This window comes from Pimephales promelas, chromosome 12 (genome assembly GCF_988280905.1).
Source record: "Pimephales promelas chromosome 12, fPimPro1.hap1.1, whole genome shotgun sequence".
Classification (NCBI taxonomy): Eukaryota; Metazoa; Chordata; class Actinopteri; order Cypriniformes; family Leuciscidae; genus Pimephales; species Pimephales promelas.
In genome coordinates this window covers 14,908,316-14,928,022 of record NC_142780.1, presented here as the reverse complement: position 1 = coordinate 14,928,022, position 19,707 = coordinate 14,908,316, and the positions used below count along the sequence as shown (strand labels likewise).

The window sequence follows — 19,707 nt, the reverse complement described above, 5'->3', positions numbered from 1 at the left end:
AGTTCTCAATGCTTCGTTTTGTATGTATAGACCCTCATTATGTTGCTGTGTTAGTGTGGGGCTATTTTGAGCCTTGTTAGTGGTATAAACTAGCGATTTCTTTTTACTTACTAAATGACCCCATTACTAGCATTACAATCTAAACCGTTTTTAGACATAAAACTCTGTACATTGAATTATCATGAAAACAAATCTCAGAGAACGGTCGACCAGGTACCAATGTGTAGTTCATTTTGTGCCAGAGTTTTCCTTTAAGTTTGTCAATCAAAGAGAATGCAAAGAGTTCAGGAGAGCACCACGACACATGCGCGAGTACTGAAAAGATGACACTGACGATCATTTGATGGGAAAGTGTTAAATGTAAGCCATTCATTTTGGGGCATTGGTAAAGCACTTTTTACATTTTCTCATTGCTTTCTCACCACCCAGGAAATGCACACTTTAGAACCATTTTCAACACTATCGAGACCCTGCGTTATCTTCTCAGTTCCTGCTCAGGCGTCATGGCGCTCTCGTTTTTCATTGTTAAATAATTTTTTATACCTATTACCGGTCGAAACTGAACAGAATGCAATAGGAGGGAAAATTTATGCTGATTTTAACATTATTTTTTTTTTTTAATATGTAAATGGACAGGATTATTCATTTCTATATACAAGAAGTAGGAAGATACTTTTGTATGTGACAGTAATGACAATTTGGGGGATAGTGTGCTTAATTGTTAAATGCAGAAAAAGAATAATAAATTGAATGGTCCCAAATAGGCATAATATAATATCAATTATATTACATTATAAACATTATATTATATATTAATATAGTATTTATTTATATGATTTATTAATAACGTTTAATTTTAGGGTCAAATGTGATCCACATTTTTGTGTGTGAAAGAATGCTTTCTCTTCATACAGAAGAAAGACTCCAGTGATGTTTCCCGCCCCCTTGTCCATCAGGCATCCAATGAGAGCAGAGCTTCCATTTCAGAGTCTCTATCAGAGTTCTTTGATGCACAAGAAGTTCTTTTGTCGGCTAGTTCTTCAGAAAATGAGGTAAGGATGAAGTCTCACAAATGAGCTAATATGAGTATCATCAAACTTGGGCACTATGACCAAAATGAGTCATAAGTAAATTATAATACAAAATTTTTTAATAGCTTGACAGACTGATATATTTTGCCTAGCTTTACCAGATCATCAAATATTTAATTTACTGCACTTCCTCAAGAAACCAGCTGCCTCTGCTCTCCGCTTCACCTCAGGCAGACATTGAGCTAAACGCCCTATTAGGAAACAGAGGAAGGGACTAATTATATTAAACGTGTAATAAGTGCTATGGGTGACATTCCACAGCTAGAGGAACCAGCCTGCCTGCCATCCCTGCTTTCTCTCTAACTTCATTTCTGCCTCTCTGCCTCACATCGAGGCCGACCTGCTCAAGCGTCGATCTCCTGTAGCAGAAGTAATATGAAAATTGAGATAATTGCTTTTCTCTAAAAATACCTCATGAAGAAATTGGCTTCTGTGACAATTAGAACCCCGAAAAACTTCATCATCTACTCTACTGGAGTGATGGTCACACAAACGCACTGAAGTCTGCTTTATCTTCATCGTTATGATAATGTGGTTTATTAGAGGCTGCAGAGAGATCCATATGTTCATGTTTTTTTAGTTTCTAGATGGTCAATAGACGGGCTTTGATAAATTTATCCTGTCAGAGAGCCAAACACCTGTAATGATGATGTGTGGTTTCCTGCTAGCCTTCAGAAGATGACTCATATATCAGTGACATCAGTGACAACGTATCCATGGATAACTTCAGCAACGAGGCAGAGAATGAGAGACTCAGTGCAGGTGGGTAATGTTCCCTCTAAGTTGCACGCTTATGATGTCGCACCCACACAGAAAGGGAGATGCTGTGCAGAAGGGAGATGCAAAATATGTGGGGAAAGCCATTTGATTGTGTTCTAGGGAATGAGAAATTATTGCAGTGTTCTGGTTAACTGCTGTAGAGTTATTAAGGAACCGGTGAATGTGGTGTACTGGTTTCATAGAAAGAATTAACTGTCACTGTTGGAATACGTCAATGGATGATGTTCTAAAGAGCTCAATAGGGGATTATCACGCTAATACGTAGTACTTCCGCATTCAGTGATCTTTACGTATTGCCACTTCCGTTGAATCACCGATCACACTGGCGAACTGATGACGAACTACACTAGGTTTATTTATACGGCATCCCTGGTAAATTAGTCTGATTCAGTGCCGGCTGAAAACAAACGTGCTACCTTGTTTTATTTTAAAGTTTGGACCTTTAATCCACTTCTTCCTTATACTCAATTCAGTCGTGAATCCATGAAAACTTAAGTAGGGTTGGCGTTGTTGGTTAGATTTACAAAGTGGAACAGAGCAGTGACATCTAGCCTTCGTTTCGGCCATTGTTGAACTGCGTCGGAAGTGGACATGCACAAAGTTGACAAATCCCCGCCCATGAAACCCGGAACACAAAAACGTGAGAAAAAAAATGATAAGATCCTTGTATAATTTACTTTGGTATCATCACAAACCATCTCAGTTTATATTATATTATAATATATTGAAGTGTTCTGCAGTTTTAACTTTTTAAAAATTAGTTTTCATTAAATTTCTTAGCAAAGTATGGCACAGCTGTACTGTATAGACCCCTTTTGCGCCGACGTCACAGTTACGTCACGGCGCTAGCTGGAGGCAAAACAAAGTGAAAACTGGAGGCGGCCAATACAAACCAGCACAGATTCAGCTACATAATAAGGAGCTTAAATTATTGTTACTATTATTAAATGTCATCTTGTTGTGTTGTTTGGTGCAATAATTGATGAAAAATGAATATGCTGTATCTGGAATTTTTATTTCTAGAAAATATTCACAACATTAAAATCGCACCGTAATGTCACATGTTATATTGTCGTCGTCTCAACGCTGGCTCTGCAGAACTGCGGATCGTACACACAAGTCTTGTACCTGATCATTCAAAGATTTATATGCCCTCAGTTTCTCTTTTCGATCGGTTTCTCTATAAGGTAGGTGTAGAAGTCAGGCCACTCACGCGAGGTAACGTAACGTTAATCCTGTCAGATCGTCCATGCATTGAGTGAGCGTGTAGGCGGCTACGGGTCGGCCAATCTTTTTCCGTCCGTTAAAAATAACTTTTGTAAATAACAATCGCGGTCCTGGACACTGAGTGACCTTATACATTAAGATAAAATCGGATTTTCTCCAGTCATTGTTAAAAAAACAAGCTAACAATACTTGCTAACTAGCGTTAGTGAAGCGGCCAGAGGGATCGTTCTGCCTCCACCTAAGCTCCGCCCACACAAAAAATAAAAATGTGCTTCATATTTAGTAGCTTCTGAATTACCTGCTTAATTTCAGAAATATTATTTAGAATCACATGAGTTTCATCAAGGGTTAAAAAAAAAAATTAGACATTGCAACTGCAGGACTGGTCTGGTACTGTATAAGAGTCGTTTTGCTTAGGTAGCCCGAAATGTCCACCTAGTAGAAAAAGATTTTGCTTAACAATAAAAAAAACATTAGAGGGAACATTTGGTGTGTTGGAACAATGCCACATTTTGGAACAATGCCACATTCCAGTGTTATACATGAAATAATACTGGATTTCATAAATTTGACAGCTGCTTTATACTGTAGTTGTATGAAGGATTTTGTATGTTCAGAATCAGAAAAGGCATTGACAAGCAATTTTAACATGCCAGAACAGAAACTTCCAGTAACACAATAGCTGGAGAGATCAATCTTAGATGCATTTCCTGAACCCCAAACGTTTTTTGTTTTTTTTAGGTTGTGTAGAGAATGGTGGTTCTCAAGAACAGCGGCGGTCTTGTCTTCCGTCCCCCAGTCCCAATACCAGCAACATCAGCCTCTGGAACATACTGAAGAACAACATCGGGAAGGACCTGTCTAAAGTAGCCATGCCTGTTCAACTCAACGAGCCGCTCAACACACTGCAGAGACTGTGTGAGGAACTGGAGTACAGCGAACTGCTGGACAAGGCCGCACACACACAGGACCCCTTTGAGCGCATGGTAGGCAGAGGTCACATGCATAATTGCATAAACCGGTTTGCATATGAAAAGTATTTGGATTTCAAAGAAACATGTAGTTTAATCACAAGAGACAACAAATCAAGTCAATATGATATCAAAATTGACCTGTTTACTCTCCTAATGCAAATTTTTCATCTAATTGTGCATGAATCATCTTTGCACATTATTTAATTGAAAAGAAATTGCCTTGAGTCGGAAAAAAAATAATGACTTTGCCTCTGAAATGACTTTCCTTTTTGGCTGATGTCTCATAGGCCACATTTTCCCTCAGGTGTTTGGCTAAAAAATGTTTCTGGTACTGAATGGAAATGAAGGTGTACTAGATTTCCTCATCACAGTAATTTAATGCCAGTTAATATTCATATAACAAAGGTTACAGCAATAAAATAAAGACAGGTTTGAAAAAGCAGCATTACCATTGGGATTCTTCAAAATACTCTAGAGAGGGTAAACTTGACTTTCAGATCACTTTCACATCCCTGTCAAAAAGCCTCCCGGGTGCTGGCGGTGTTTCAGAAGAGGACTCGTCCTCCACAATGAAATGCAAAGTCACAAAGTCAGGTCTAAAAATACACACTTTTCCTGATCCTGAATGGATAAAAACAATTTTTTGCCTACTTTTTTTTTTGGTTGAATATTTAGTTTCACCCCAGATTATGTAAATAAAATTAGTTGTGAATACCATTTCTCGTTCAAGTCATAATAAAGAGTGTGATGAAATGGACAACATTTATCAGAGCATAACTAAAGAAGTGTGCACTGGTCTGTTTGTAGGCGTACATCGCTACATTTGCCGTGTCTGGGTATGCTTCCAGTTACTACAGAGCAGGAGGAAAACCCTTTAATCCCGTGTTGGGCGAAACCTACGAGTGTGATCGTCCAGACAAAGGCTTTCGCTTTGTTGGCGAGCAGGTAGGATGCTCTCTGTAAGATTTGTGTTTGTGAACTGGTGTGTGAATGTAGCCATCCACCTATTTTTATGCACATTTTTGTTATCGCTTAAGACGGCTAAATGGAAATACGAAAATGCCCATAAATTCTTAAAATAGGGATGGGCAACGATTAATCGCGATTAATCGCATCCAAAATAAAAGTTTGCGTTTACATAATATATGTGTGTGTAGTGTGTATAATTAATTTGTATATATAAATACACAAACATGAATGTATATTTTTAAGAAAAATGTGCATGTGTATATTTTATATATATTTATTCACAATTAATATTATATATAAATATAAATATTTGATATATTAATAACACATTTTTCTTAAATATATACATGCATGTGTGTATTTATATATACAAATTAATTATACACACTACACACACATATATTATGTAAACACAAACTTTTATTTTGGATGCGATTAATCGCGATTAATCGTTGCCCATCCCTAAAATGCATATAAATAAAAATATATTTATTAAAACTCTTGCAACATTGACTAAACCGAGTATGTGATTGCAAACTGAAAACACATGAGATGGAAATGGTGCTTTATTCACAAATGTTTTATGCAAAATTACAATTTCGCAACTTTGGACGGAAACATAGCTTGTGTGTGTGTGTGTGTGTGTGTGGATCTCACAGCTGCTCTGTTTTCCTCCTCCAGGTCAGCCATCATCCCCCCATATCAGCATGTCATGCCGACTCTAAAAACTTCATCTTTTGGCAAGGTAACACCACAGTAATAATGCAGGCTGATTGTGTCAGTACAAATGAGCTGATGTCTGTAGATGTGAAACTGATTGTGTTATATTTGACTGATTTCAGACGTGAGGTGGAGAAATAAGTTCTGGGGAAAGTCCATGGAGATTGTACCTGTAGGAAGTACTCATGTGGTTCTCCCTGGGTAAGTTCTTCTGTGTATGTATTATTCACATGCTATCCTGTCTGCTGTTTTTGGGCTTTTTTAAAAAAGTCAATTTTAAAATGGTGATTGCTAGACGTGAAAAAGTAATGTTAAATAATACAATCTATGATAAAACTCCATGTGTGAACATATGTGAATTAATATATACGGAATAAAAAAAGGAATATACATTTTTCTAGTTATGGCAAACTCTGCAATATTTTGTCAGGTAGAGATATTTTAACTTTTTTAAAAATGCTTATCCTTAATCCTTATCCACTAAATCACAAAACAATTGGAAAAGTCAGGGGACCTCTGAATATTGTTGTGGAAATGTGGGACCTTGGATTCAAAAAGGTTGAAAACCACAGGTCTATTGCACACTTTGTGAGAAGCAGACATGTAGTATATGCATTGAAAGTCTGTTAATACATCAAGGACAGGGCTGTACATACATGATGATGCAGTAAAACAAGTGTTGATTGTAAAGTAAATAGCCGAATAATTGACAGTTCCAAATACATGTTACAGGACAAGACCACTTTTACGTGGTCTCGGTGTTGTCACGGTCTTGACGGTCTTTGGTCTTGGTCTTGTCTAGGTCTCGCTGTTTCAGACCGACATAGTGGCCGGGGGATTTAGCGATTCAATACTACAATATCCACGACGATATCCGCAAAAGTTTGAAGCACACGTCTGAGTGAAGACAGTGCGGTGTGCTTGACCCACACAAGAAAACACTGGATCTGTTCCACTGATCGCAGCAGCAACGAGCACTTTGATCACTTGAATTAAAAAACACATCATGTACAGTTTTTGATGTATTAATATTTAGTAAAACACATATCAGTGACATGATGGGTTTTAACTTCATTGGAGATTTTAGGTAACTGCACAACTGACAGATGACTTGCACAACCGTCAGCGGTGTGTGCGTGTGTATCCATAGCGACAAAACGACCAACTTTTGGATCATGCACTTAAGCTTATAATTTCGTTTTTAAAAATATAATGTATTTAAAAGTTGCAGAACGGATTCATTTTGAGACTTCTAAATCGGCAGAGATAGGCAGGCAATGCAAAACAAAATCTTTACTGCTTTGCTTCAACAACACTACTCTGTTTTTTTTTTCCCCCTCCGGTCTCGACTTGGTTTGTCTTGGTCTTGGTCTTGTCTTGGTCTCGATACCCTCTGGTCTTGGTAGTGTCTTGGTCTCGGTTTAGGCGGTCCTGACCACAAGTCTAATGTTTAAAGGCCCGTTCACACCAAGGATGATAACTATAACGATAAAGATAGTTCTAAAAATATACAACCAGTCTTGGGTGGCACAGAAATCTTCATTATTTCACATATTATCAAAATGAGTTTGACTATAAAGTACTGGATGTTTTAGTGCTTACAACTTAATTGTAATTGAGACATTTTTTGAGTTATTCCTCATTTCCAGGCATATTATTAGAATCTATTATCAATAGAAGCTCACACTATAGCTAAAGTTCAACTTGCTCAGCCAGATGGATCTGGTTATCAAAACTCCCAATTATTGCATCCTCATGGATGAGACATGCAGATGATTACATAGTTCAAAGATTAGTCAACCTTTAAAAAAAAAAAGTCTCCCGTTTGTTGTGGTCTTAAACAGACAGTTCTTCGTTTAAATCAACACAATTCTCGTAAAGAAAAAAAGAGAAACAATTTGTGAGCTGTGTGGCCAAGCTTATGTCAGTGGTGGCCACAGCAACTCCCTAGCAATGACCTGAAACTACAACGACAACAACACAGAGGAATGAAATCACTGGAATCACGTACAGAACATTTTCTTCCACTAATGTGGACAATAATATAGTTATCCTTGGAGTTATCGTTCTTGGTTTGAACGGGCTTTGGAGCTTTGGGCTATGTAGACCATAGAGGTGAGAACAGGTTGTAGTCTGGGCAATAATTGGTGTCTTGAATGATGGCACTGTCAAATTTATAGCAGCAGCTGTGGTTGATGTTGTCAGTGTCCTCATTCTCCCTAAGCAATGGAGCTTTTATTTTTCCTGGAAACAGCAGACTGGGGCAGCGAGGTGTTGAAGTTGTCAGTGACAACAGCAGCCAGTTATTCAGCTGCACACATTGTAATGACATATGATGACGGACTGCTTGTGATGTGTGGGTTGCGTTGCTTTCACTGTTCTACAGGTTTTACAGATCCTATGAATAGAGCTCAGTGTTGTCCGCCCAATTCAGCTCATAATGTAAAAGTTATAAATAGCAGTGAGGTGTTATAATTTTGGTGATTTCCACTTCTATTGTAGTAGAAATTTGCTTCTCGCAAGTACTTGAAGCCGTATAAAGCTGACAAATTGCACGGCTCTCTGAAATACTTCTGATTTGTCGATCATTGCTTTCTGTGTTATGTTTTTAAATAATAACTTCTAAACTGTATAATTGACATTTTTTGTCGCAGGGATCTGATTTCTTAATTAGATATGCTAGTTTAATGTCTCTCATATCACTCCAAGGTCTCTTTCTTCTTATACAATAAAATAAAAATCAGTAGCCATATTATAAGTCAGCTGTCAACATGAATGTACATTATTCCTAATGTAAAGGAAACTTTAGCTCAAAGGGAATTATTTATACATTTTTGGGGGGAATTTTGAAAGAATTGCTTATTTTACGACCAAACAAATAATCCGTCCAGCACTCAATACGGCCCGTTACTATCAACTCTGTAGTGGATATTAATTTCCAAACTATAGTGAAAAGTATAGTGACTGTTAGCACAGTAACAAGATCAGCAGTTTAAGACCTTCGATTCTTAAGCACACAACACAAGACACTTCTCTTTTAAATACAAGCAAGACTTTATTGACTATTCAGACACATAAGAAACTAATATCGAACACATAAACACACTCACACACACATTCACACGAGTTGCCGAAGGAAAGCGAGGAAAGAATATATTTTAAGAGAGTAAAATGAGGAAATCCCAAGTTTCTAGCTATATATGCACTTTATAAGAAATGAATCATTCATTTAACCCTTCTATGTTTTAATTAGTCTATGATTTGGAGGCGTTACTTACTTTTTGTTGTTTGTGTCTTTGATGGGGATTCCCTGCTGTGGCATTCTTTCTGGAAGGGATTTCCCAGGTTTTTTTGATTCATTCTGGAGTGACGTTTTAGGAGGCCAATCATGTTTGAGATGAGTGAAGACGAGAGTAGTTAGATGGCTTGCCGCAGTAACCCATTTTACAGGTCTCCCAAATCTGATCTGATCGCATCTAATGCTTTGTTTGGGGTCTTAAGAAGAAGGTCTGTTTTAAGTCTTGGGAATTGAACCCCCCTTTGGCGTTAACTCATGGTTTTCCTCATGACTCTCAAGATGCGCCATGTCTGAAACCCATTTGTCTTGTTAAACTGTCTAAAGTTGACAATGTTCTTCCTTTAGCTGAGATCATCTCTTACAAGTATGCATTGTCTTAAAGGGACACTCCACCCATTTACATTAAGATTTCCATTGTTAGAAATCCAGCCATACTATTGAATGTTCGTGCAACACTCTCTCATTTTCCCCATATACCAGATTAATCCACTATTTACCTTTTTCACTTCCTACTACAGTGATTCAAAAATCATCATTTTACGTCATTGTAGGAGGAAGTGTAAGAGTTCAGAATTTATGTCCTGCAGTTCCAAGTTTATAACTGGTAATTCTGACTTTTTTGTATAAATGTAAACACATAATTGCGAGATATAAACTATGTGAGGAAAAAAGAACAAAAACAGGCTAAACGTGACATTGGGTGTTTTCTTGGGCTGTCATAAAAAAATACCAATATATATATATATATATATATATTATTCAATACAAATCTTCACACCCAAGACAGATTGAGAAACCAACTGATACTAAAAAACTGTTTGTAGAAATGTTTTTATTTTCTGTAACTGTCTAGCTCAAAGAGTACCATAGTTGAAGAATCACCCAAAACTAAACCATAACAGGCTACATTTGACAAAAAAGCAGTAGTGCTGCTTAATCATTTTTTTGGGAAAATGTGATACTTTTTTATGGATTCTTTGATGAATAGAAAGTACAAAAGAAGAACATTTATGTGAAATAGAAATATTTGTATTGTATTTGTATCATTATAAATGTCTTTACTGTCATTTTTGATCAATTTAATGCACAATTATGTTTGCTTAAAAGCCATTTTAATATTACCCTAAACACTATTTTAAACTAACACTAATAACCTGGCAAATTATGAATTTACAGTAAACACACACTCACACGTTACTTTTTCCTGCAGCTTTGGGGATCATTATGAATGGAATAAGGTGACATCATGTATCCACAACATTCTAAGTGGGCAGCGCTGGATCGAGCACTATGGTGAAATCTCCATCAAAAACTACAACAGTGAGAAATGCCAGTGTAAAGTCACCTTCATCAAGGTCAGCTGCCTCTCCATCCCATATATTCTGAAATGTTTTATTTTCTGATATTTTAAGGTTTCTCCACACAGCATTATATGGTAGGTAGTGGTTCAGAGGATCACAAAACTCATGGGTCGGATCATATAACGTTTTTTTTTAAATCACAGATCAGATACATTTTTGGATCAGCAAAGTTACAAATAAAGTAAGGTCCAAGGTCACAGAAATGTACTAATTAAATATAAAATAAACACTATGTTGACTGTATAAATGTAATATAGACTAATCTTTGTTAAAGCTATATTTTGTTGTTTGATTAACATTAATGACATACAACACCAGGTATTTATAGGGTGCTGTCACTTTAAGACCTCATGCACGGATCCAATATAATGATACACATCTGATTTCTTTTGTAACTCTTTACGTTCACTTAAGACATAACCAACTGTTTATGAGAATACTTGCCGAGACGGCTATTTTGACAAATAATAATAAAAAAAAAATTATATGTCCATCAAAGTGCATTGAGACGTGAAAGAGGAATCTGTGTGTGCGCGGTTCGGGTGTGTGTTTATATCTAAACTTGTAATTGTGAGAAAAAAAAAAGTCAGAATTGCGAGATTTAAACTTGCAATTGCAAGAAAAAATCTTTTAATCTTTTTAATCTTGCCATTCTGACTATATATCTTACAATTCTGACTTATTTCTTGCAATTCTTATAAGTCAGAATAGCAATTTATAATTGTAAGTTATCTTGCAATGAGGACTTTATAACTCTCAATTGCAAGTTTACATCTCCACATTCTGAGAAAAAAATGCAAGATATTTGTGCAATTTTGATTATTTTTCTTGCAATCGCAAGTGTATATCTCACAATTCTGATTTGCAATTCTTAGTTTAGATTTCAATAGTCAATTTCGAATTTCAAAGTCAGAATTGCGTTTACAATTGCAATTCTGACTTTCTTTCTCAGAATTGTGAGATATAAATTCAGATTTGTGTTATAAAGTTTGAATTGCAAAATAAAAATCTTCCAGTAGGGGTGCTGATGGTACAGTGGATAAGACACATGCCATTGGTGTGAGAGACCCGGGTTTGAATCCACTGTGAGACACCAATGTGTCCCTGAGCAAGACTCTTAACCCCTAGTTGCTCCAGAGGCGTGCGACCTCTGACATATATAGCAATTGTAAGTCGCTTTGGATAAAAGCGTCAGCTAAATTAATAAATGGTCCATAGAATTGGACCAGTTGTTATTTTGTCCTACCATGTTTGACAGTCTGACATCCTCCAAACTTGTAAGACTTAAAACATGTCGGTCATCTCTTTCTGCCCTTTCATAGAGTGCCACATTCTTTAGCATCTATTGAGGCATCTGTGTGGCACAGTTAAGATAACACAACTCAGACACTGAGGTCTTCAAAGACTTCCAGCAGGCTTCAAGGACAACAGCTTAGGCTTTACTGGGGGTGAAGGAAAGACAGAAAAGATCAATTGGGGCAAAGGAGAGCAAGATCAAACAAGAAACAGGACAGAATGAGATTCTGCATAACTCAGATAATTATTCATGGTTCATCCCCTATGAGATTAGTTAAGTTCACTGTCTGACTCAAGTATGACATCTGCTGGAAATCTCCTTCATCTGACCTGATTGCAGCAGATCCTGTTAAATGTCACAGTTCTTGATAATGCCACATTAGCAATACCTAAATGGTGAATCGATTCTGTATTTTCACTCATTTGATCAGCATACTTAACCCAGGTGGCCTCATTTAAATATGTACACACTTCTTTGTTCATCAATATATCTGTCCTTTGCAGGCGAAGTACTGGAACTCCACCATGAACGAGGTGGAGGGAGCTATCACAGACCACAAAGGAAAAGTCGTCCATAAGCTGTTTGGGAAATGGCACGAGGGCATGTACTGCGGCAGCCCACCCTCTGCTACCTGCATCTGGAGGACGAGTAGGAATCACACACACACACACATACACACACAGTTTGGCCCAATTGATGTGCTCCAATTTTCTGTTGCCTGCTGGCTGATTTATTTCAGACAATACAGTTACTAGTATTTACTAGTAGTTATTGATTAATTTGCATAATATTTCAGAATGTATTGAAATAAAAAACTATTTATTATCTGCTTTTATGTTTGTGTACAGATCCCATGCCTCCTGATTATGAGCAGTACTATGGTTTCACTAAGTTTGCTATGGAGCTCAATGAGCTCGACCCTCTTACCAAACCCCATCTTCCACCCATGGACACCAGACTACGACTCGACCAGAGGTAAAAACCTATATCCATGTTGTTTAGCTTCCAATGAAAGGTTATATGAAAACATTTTAGTTAATTCAAGTGAAAATAAAAACTAACATAACTGTGTTATGGTATTTGTATTTGTATTGATACTAAAAAAGTATTTGTCTTCCATATCTTCGCCTATGTACCAAATAACATTTCAGAAAACATTACATATAAATATTTATCATTTGTATACATTATTTAATAAAATATAAATGGTCTTGGTCTGTTCTGGGTGCTGTCGGTGGGTGTGACTGGCGTGCCCTGTTGGCATGGTCATTACAAACTCGTTTGTTGGGTTGATTGGCCCCTCCCTTTTACCGCCTTTGCCCTAAATCCCTTCTCTCATGTAAAATAACTCTCTGGGTTGAATGTGGTGTCTCTGGCTGGGGAGCTAACCAGTGCACACCAAGGTCCAAGCCACAAAGAGAGGGGAAAAAAAGGTTGCAACCAAACATGACATTTTGTTATGTCACTCAGGTCACAACCAAACTAGGTGACCCAAACTAGGTGAGGCCTGTTATGATGGCCTCACCTCCTCTTTCATTGAAGTCACAGGTGTGGAAGTTTTTTTGATTTCCAGTGAGTAATGTTGACAACGTTCGTGCTTCAAAAAAGCAGACATCCCAAGTCTCGCGGAAGTTCCGGGAGTCTCTCGCATATTAATATATCTCATCAGGAGTCTCTCCGATGCACGCAAATTATTTAAAATCTCCCGGAATCTAGAGTGAGCGAGCAAAAGCGAGCGTCCATGCCGAGAAGAAAAAACTGTTCTCCAAACTGTATTCCGCGCACGGCAGAGAGGGAGAGAGCGAGAGACTTTGCGTGTGTGCAGAGAGCATCCTGATTGGCGGATTGATAAAAATCGAGAATCGAATCGAACCATGACCTTAGATATCTAGATCATGGTCTAGATATCCACCAAATATCCATCTTATATCTGTATCTATATTTAGCTGTTTTCCATCTCTTTGTTTGGTTTTTCACTCTTTCTGTATGTGTGTCATTGATTTCTTACCTTTTACTGTTTGTGCAATAATAATAATAAACTAACATAACTTTAATTAAAATAAAATACGTTTATACAAAATATATTACAAAACTTGAACTTGAAAATGCACCAACACTAGACTGTGCTGAGAAACATAATGATACCTGTTAGTACATTAACATTGGAAGCCCTACATTTTAAAAATTAAAATAAAACCTAAATAAACTGAAACAAAAACTAACTAAACTAGTTTTAATTTAAAATAAAATGGAAATAAAACTAAATTGAATATTTAAAACTATTATGGCCATGGTTTATTATTACATGAAACAAGAGTCAGAAAATCAAAAGTGCACGAGATCATTGTAATTTTAGTATTATTTATATGCTATTTTAGCGTTTATTCATATTTTGTTTTATTTTTTTGTCATTTTTATTTTTTCAGTTTTAGTAATAAGCACTTTACAACTCAACATTATTTTATTTCAGTCAGTTGCCAGTCCAATATTTATATTTTATTTTATTCCAGCTTTATTTTCAATAAGACAATTTTATAGTTTTACTAAACAGCAACATCACTGCAGTGTATGATATCAATGCTAAGGAATTTGGACAATTGTCGACACTAATTTCAAGATCTCAAGACACTAATTTCACAGAACTTGGAATGCCAATAATAAAATTTATATACCATGAATATTCATTAAGTTATGAGTCAAATTAATATTCACGCACTAAGTTATTAACATTGGGAAGATTTATAGATTTGCAACTCGCATACCAATTTGAGATGGTATTCGACCGATTTCGGTAATTTTGTAATCCATGGTTGCAGTTAAATGTGTCACATTCGGGACCATGCCGAACCTTTAGGCACTCCAGATGATGACGACATCACTGCATCACTCTGTTTATGCAAGGACAAATGGATTTCACATGAGACTGTTTATGTGCGCATGCAGGTTATTGGAGGAAGGGAACGTTGAATCTGCAGAGGTGCAGAAGCAGAGGATCGAACAGCTGCAGCGAGAGAGACGCAGAGTCCTGGAAGAGAACCAAATAACACATCAACCTCGATTCTTCCAGTATGATCTTACTATCCTTTTACTAAAGGACCTATTACAGCTTTCTTTAGTGTGTAATATTGTTGTTTGAGCATGAACAGGTCTGTAAAGCTACAAAGCACAAAATCCACTCCAGAGGGAGTTATGCATGGCCAAAGTGTGTGTTGTCGAAATCCGTGTTGTTAAAGCTATTTTCTGCTTCGTCACCAACAGGAAGTCCAAAGATGACACCTGGGTGAGCAACAACACATACTGGGACTTAAGGAAAGATCCTGGATTCGCTAACCTTGACTGTCCAGTCCTCTGGTAACTCAGAGGAAGCCAACATACATCTGTGCTCACCGTTGCCTGCTCTTATCTGTTCTGGCCAACAGTACAGCTTCAAGAGACAACAAACACCTTTTAAAGTGAGGTAGAGACTATGAGAAAGCTGTGAGAGACCGATGGCCGCAGAATTACAATCTGACCGTTTCAAATCATTCCTTAACATTCATTATTTAATGTCCCAGCAGTTCAGTTGCCTTACTATGCTTATATTTATGTATGGTTTTATTTATGCAAATGGATCCCTTGGAAGTATGAGAAATATGCAATCTTGGCCCAGTTCATATTTTAGTTTAGTTGATGTGCACAATATCTGGCACAAGAAAACCAAGAGAAAAACTGTTGGATTGTGGTCTCTTGTGGCGAAATATAGTACTGCAGATGACCGCAGCTCAAAAGGATAGTTTACTTTGGTATGTTTTAACTTGCCTCACGGGCATCCGAGGGTGCTCGCCCTCCCAAGCGCGAAAAATTATACTTTGTGGCATTTTTCAGGGGTTTTGGTTCGTTTTCACACCACACTGATTGCTCTGGTCCGAATCATTTGATGAGTTGATGAAACGAACCAAAATATAGTCACGTGACAACATCCACATTACTCATTGGCCAGATATGTCTTGAACATATTTCCATAATTGCACTTTGATTGTTCAGAATTAATGTGCGTGAAAATTCGAACAGAACTCCAGGAAGTAAACAAAGAGGAGCAAAATCCGGCTGACATGCGGAGAATTCAGTCATGATGTATGTTCAGAATCAGCACGAGCTTTGTCCTTTCGCAAATCCCCTCAAAAACAACAAAGTATAGACGCGATATAAATAAGAGATTCACTGTGCAGTGCGGACAACTTCAGTGTTTATGATGAGAGTTTTAGTGAAGGTGCAGAACGCAGTAAGTCAGTCATTGCTTAAAGGGAGCGATATTGGCTATACAGATAATAATTTTGTTTAACTACGGCAGCTGGTTTAGTCCAAAAATGCGCAGTTATTTGGCAGTTCTCACCACAAACGAACAGCTCCAGAGTTTGTTTGAAAGCGTACGCTTGTTTGGTCCGCTTTTGGTGCGCACCCGAGTGCGATTGCTGCCTTCACACCTGCCCAAACGAAAGGGGGAAAACGAACTCTAGTGCGATTCAAGCGAACTAAATGAGGCAGTTGTGAAAGCACCCCAAGATGTAGGTGTCTTTGTTTCCACAGTAGTTTAAATTTTGATATTTTTAGGTCAAACCGTTCTTGTCTGTCAGTCATATAATGGAGCTCTATGGTCACCACCTTATTGAGCATGCACAGAGAAGTCCAAATTAAACATGATTTAATGACTCGTAAATGTAAGTACACAATACATTGAAGGCCTAAGACACGAAACGAGCGGTTTGTGTGAGAAAGCGAACAGTATTTATATCGTTTTTACCTCTTGTAACCACAGCTATGTCCAAGTATTCTGAGGGCGCAGGCGCTTTGTGGCTGTGGTTACAAGAGGGAAAAACGATATAAATACTGTTCGTTTTCTCACACAAAGCGCTCGTTTCGTGTCTTAGGCCATCAACGTGTACTTCTATTTCCGAGTCATTAAATCATGTTTAATTTGGACTTCTCTGTGCATGCTCTTTGAGGTGGTGACCATAGACCTCCATTAGATGACTGACGGACAAGAACGGTTTGACCTAAAAATATCAAAATGGAAACTACTGCGGAAACAAAGACACCTACATCTTGGATGCCCTTGAGGTAAGCTAAAACATATCAAAAATTAATTTCAAAGTGAACTATCTCTTTAAAACGTTACAAAAAAGTATAGTATGTTGTCAGAACAAAACTGTGTTGCCTACCTCTTAAAACGAAATTGTTAGCTATGAATATAATACATTTAATGCCTTATATAAAATGATATACATATACTTTGCTAGAACTTTTATTCAAAACCAATGTATCATAACAAAGTATTGTAATTTTACGATGCCTTTTATTCCGAGACTCTTGAATGAACAAAATGTTTGAGGTTCTCCGAAATATTTATATTCATCTTAACATATTCACAAGACTGACAGATGGCTCAATAGTACTCAACATTACCATCACAACGTGAGCCTTGCCGTGTTTTAAAGCTTCTTCCACACAGTCTGACCTGTAACCTGTGTTCATTTCACTACGCACTACGACGAAAAAAATGTTGGGGGACTGGGGTACTTGCGTGTTGATCGCTGCAGCGTTTCCTCTGTCCTTCAATAAAGTCTCATTTAAAAGATTGTTCTTTGTTGTTTTTATTTCAGATTGAGTCAGTGCAAGCATGTGCAGGACGTTTTTTGGCTGAGGCAATGAATCTGGAGAACTGAGAAAAGTTTCAGATTGTGTGATCTGGGGTTTTCTTAAGTATAAATATACTGTTATGAATTAGTTTGCATGCAAACATGGTTCCTGAACAGTAGCTTGTGTTGACCCCTTTTTTAATGGCTTTTATAGTAGTTGAGGAAAACCCCTAATGACCCACAAAGTATTTTGCAACACTGGAAATTATGAGTCATCGAGTTAAAAAGGAGATTTTTCTTTACAACTGCAGTTTTCATTGCAGTCTTGTGCAGTTTTGGAAAAAAATAGTGGTGCTAATCCAATTAAATAAATAGATTAATCTTCTTTGTAGACCAAACCTACGCTGTAATAAAAAAGTGGCTGCCTTAAATTTTTAAGCACAATCAACTTGGAAATTTAAGTCAATTCAACTTAAAATTGCTTTAAACTGACTAAAAAAATTAGTTGAATCTTGTATAAAGTATACCAAAAAAACTTATTTTGATGAGTTAAAGCAAAGGAAAAACAAAGTAAGTATATTTGTTGGAGACAGTTTAAAGTTGGAAACTGGATGTTTCAATGGATAGGCTAAGATAAAGATGACATAAACGAAAACTCTTGTCTTCACCACACTCTTTGCCATGTTTCAGTTAAATAAAGATTTCTAAAGACCTCCAAAATAAACTTACCTATTTGAAGCTCACCCGGCTTCCTTGAATGAGTTTTAGAAATTGCTTCCTGTCTAAAGCCATAACTTCTGGAAGAATGTTTTTGTAGGTAAATTAGTCAAAATTGTACTTTCTAGTTTAAATGAGAAGTGAGCCATTTGAAAAACACTGAATTCAATAATAGGAACCTTGTTCGACTGAGAAAAAAAAAAAACTGCATTCAAAATTAGGAACCTCGCTGAACTGTAATGAATGCCACTCAAGCCATTTTGATACTTCTGGGCCTGGGCTGAGATTCTCAAATGCATCATAAGTCTGGCTGTAGAAACCATTTGGCACCATTATTCTACTTAACTTACAGTATGTTAACAATGCGTTTGGCAACTGCAGCCCAGGATGCTTTAGTCTGAATTCTGTGTTATGCCACTGAATTTTATAGGAAAATGTCAAGACAGTCACCCTAAACACACAAGTAGATTGACCATAGATTGAATGTTTAAAGCAGAAGAAATATAATGTTTTAGAGTGGCATGTTGTTGAAGGATCGGAAGAAAGCAGTTTATGAGGCCAACAGGCAAAAATACTGATCCACAGGTTTTTAGAATTGTGTTGTTGACATTATTAGGCAAGGCAAGTGTATTTATTTATCTTGAATATATCATATACTATGGCAAATTTAAAGTGAGAAAGGAATAATGATCATCATAAAATAAAAGCAAGGAAAATTAAAACAGTTATTTAAAATGCTTTACATAGAAAGGAATTAAAATAAAATAGATTATTACTGCTTAAAGGGATAGTTCACCCAAAAATGAAAGTTCTGTCATCATTTACACTCCCTCACGTTGTTTCAAACCTGTATTTTTTTTTCTGCTGCTGAACAAAAAGAAAGAAACCTTCTCTTATATAACCAGAGTTTCATTGACAGTATCTCATTCCTCCAGGCTGCCCCTCCCTACTGTGAGCCACACCAGATATTAAAAACTTTACTCTTTTTTTTTTATATACAAAGTAGTAGATATTTCTATCTGACAGTAATAGGCTACTTATTTTCACGACCTGCTATATGACAGTATGCTAGATAAATTGGTTACACTTTATTTCGATAGTCACTTTAGACATTCTACTTATTATAAGTAACTTTTCAACTACATGTCAACTAACTCTCATTAGAGTATTAGTATATTATAGTAGACTGTTAGGTTATGGTTAGGTGTTAGGCTTTGGGTTAGGGGAATAAGTTTACTTGTAGTTGCCAAGTTATTTATAGTCAGTTGAATGTCTGTTGGGGAGCAAACAAAATAAAGTGTTAGCAGATATTAAGCTGACAGTCTACTAATCCTCTAATGACAGTTGACATGTAGTTAATTGTAGTGTAGGCTAGTAGAATGTTTAAAGTGGGCAATCGAAATAAAGTGTTGGCCATAAATTTGTTGTTGTATGAAATACACTCCAAATTCAATAAAACAAAGAATTTCGGTGATAACTTTTGTAAAGAACTTACAGGTTGTTTACAAGTAGCTACTCTACGCCCTCTCTCAAAAGATAAAAAAAAATCTGCTCTTTGATTGACACACTGTGCTGCGAATGAAATCATCTTTGTCTGGGAGTGAGCAAATCAAATACGTGTAGGCGGGGCTGAGGAAACGGTAGGCGTGTTTTTAAAT

General features: G+C 36.9%; 1 protein-coding gene across 3 annotated transcripts in view; it reads left to right on the top strand.

Annotated features, from left to right (window-relative positions):
- osbpl3b (oxysterol binding protein-like 3b) overlaps window positions 1–17,332 on the top strand; it is an 82,313-nt gene extending 64,981 nt beyond the window's left edge. For all 3 annotated transcript variants that reach the window (XM_039694376.2, XM_039694378.2, XM_039694377.2), the window contains 11 exons: window positions 915–1,052; window positions 1,760–1,853; window positions 3,840–4,084; window positions 4,880–5,017; window positions 5,723–5,786; window positions 5,884–5,962; window positions 10,270–10,414; window positions 12,221–12,365; window positions 12,566–12,692; window positions 14,661–14,783; window positions 14,976–17,332. In XM_039694376.2, coding sequence (XP_039550310.2) covers window positions 915–1,052; window positions 1,760–1,853; window positions 3,840–4,084; window positions 4,880–5,017; window positions 5,723–5,786; window positions 5,884–5,962; window positions 10,270–10,414; window positions 12,221–12,365; window positions 12,566–12,692; window positions 14,661–14,783; window positions 14,976–15,072 — 1,395 coding nt within the window. In that variant the 3' untranslated portion in view covers window positions 15,073–17,332. The remainder of the gene's footprint in view (window positions 1–914; window positions 1,053–1,759; window positions 1,854–3,839; window positions 4,085–4,879; window positions 5,018–5,722; window positions 5,787–5,883; window positions 5,963–10,269; window positions 10,415–12,220; window positions 12,366–12,565; window positions 12,693–14,660; window positions 14,784–14,975) is intronic.
- The last annotated feature ends 2,375 nt before the right edge of the window (window positions 17,333–19,707 follow it).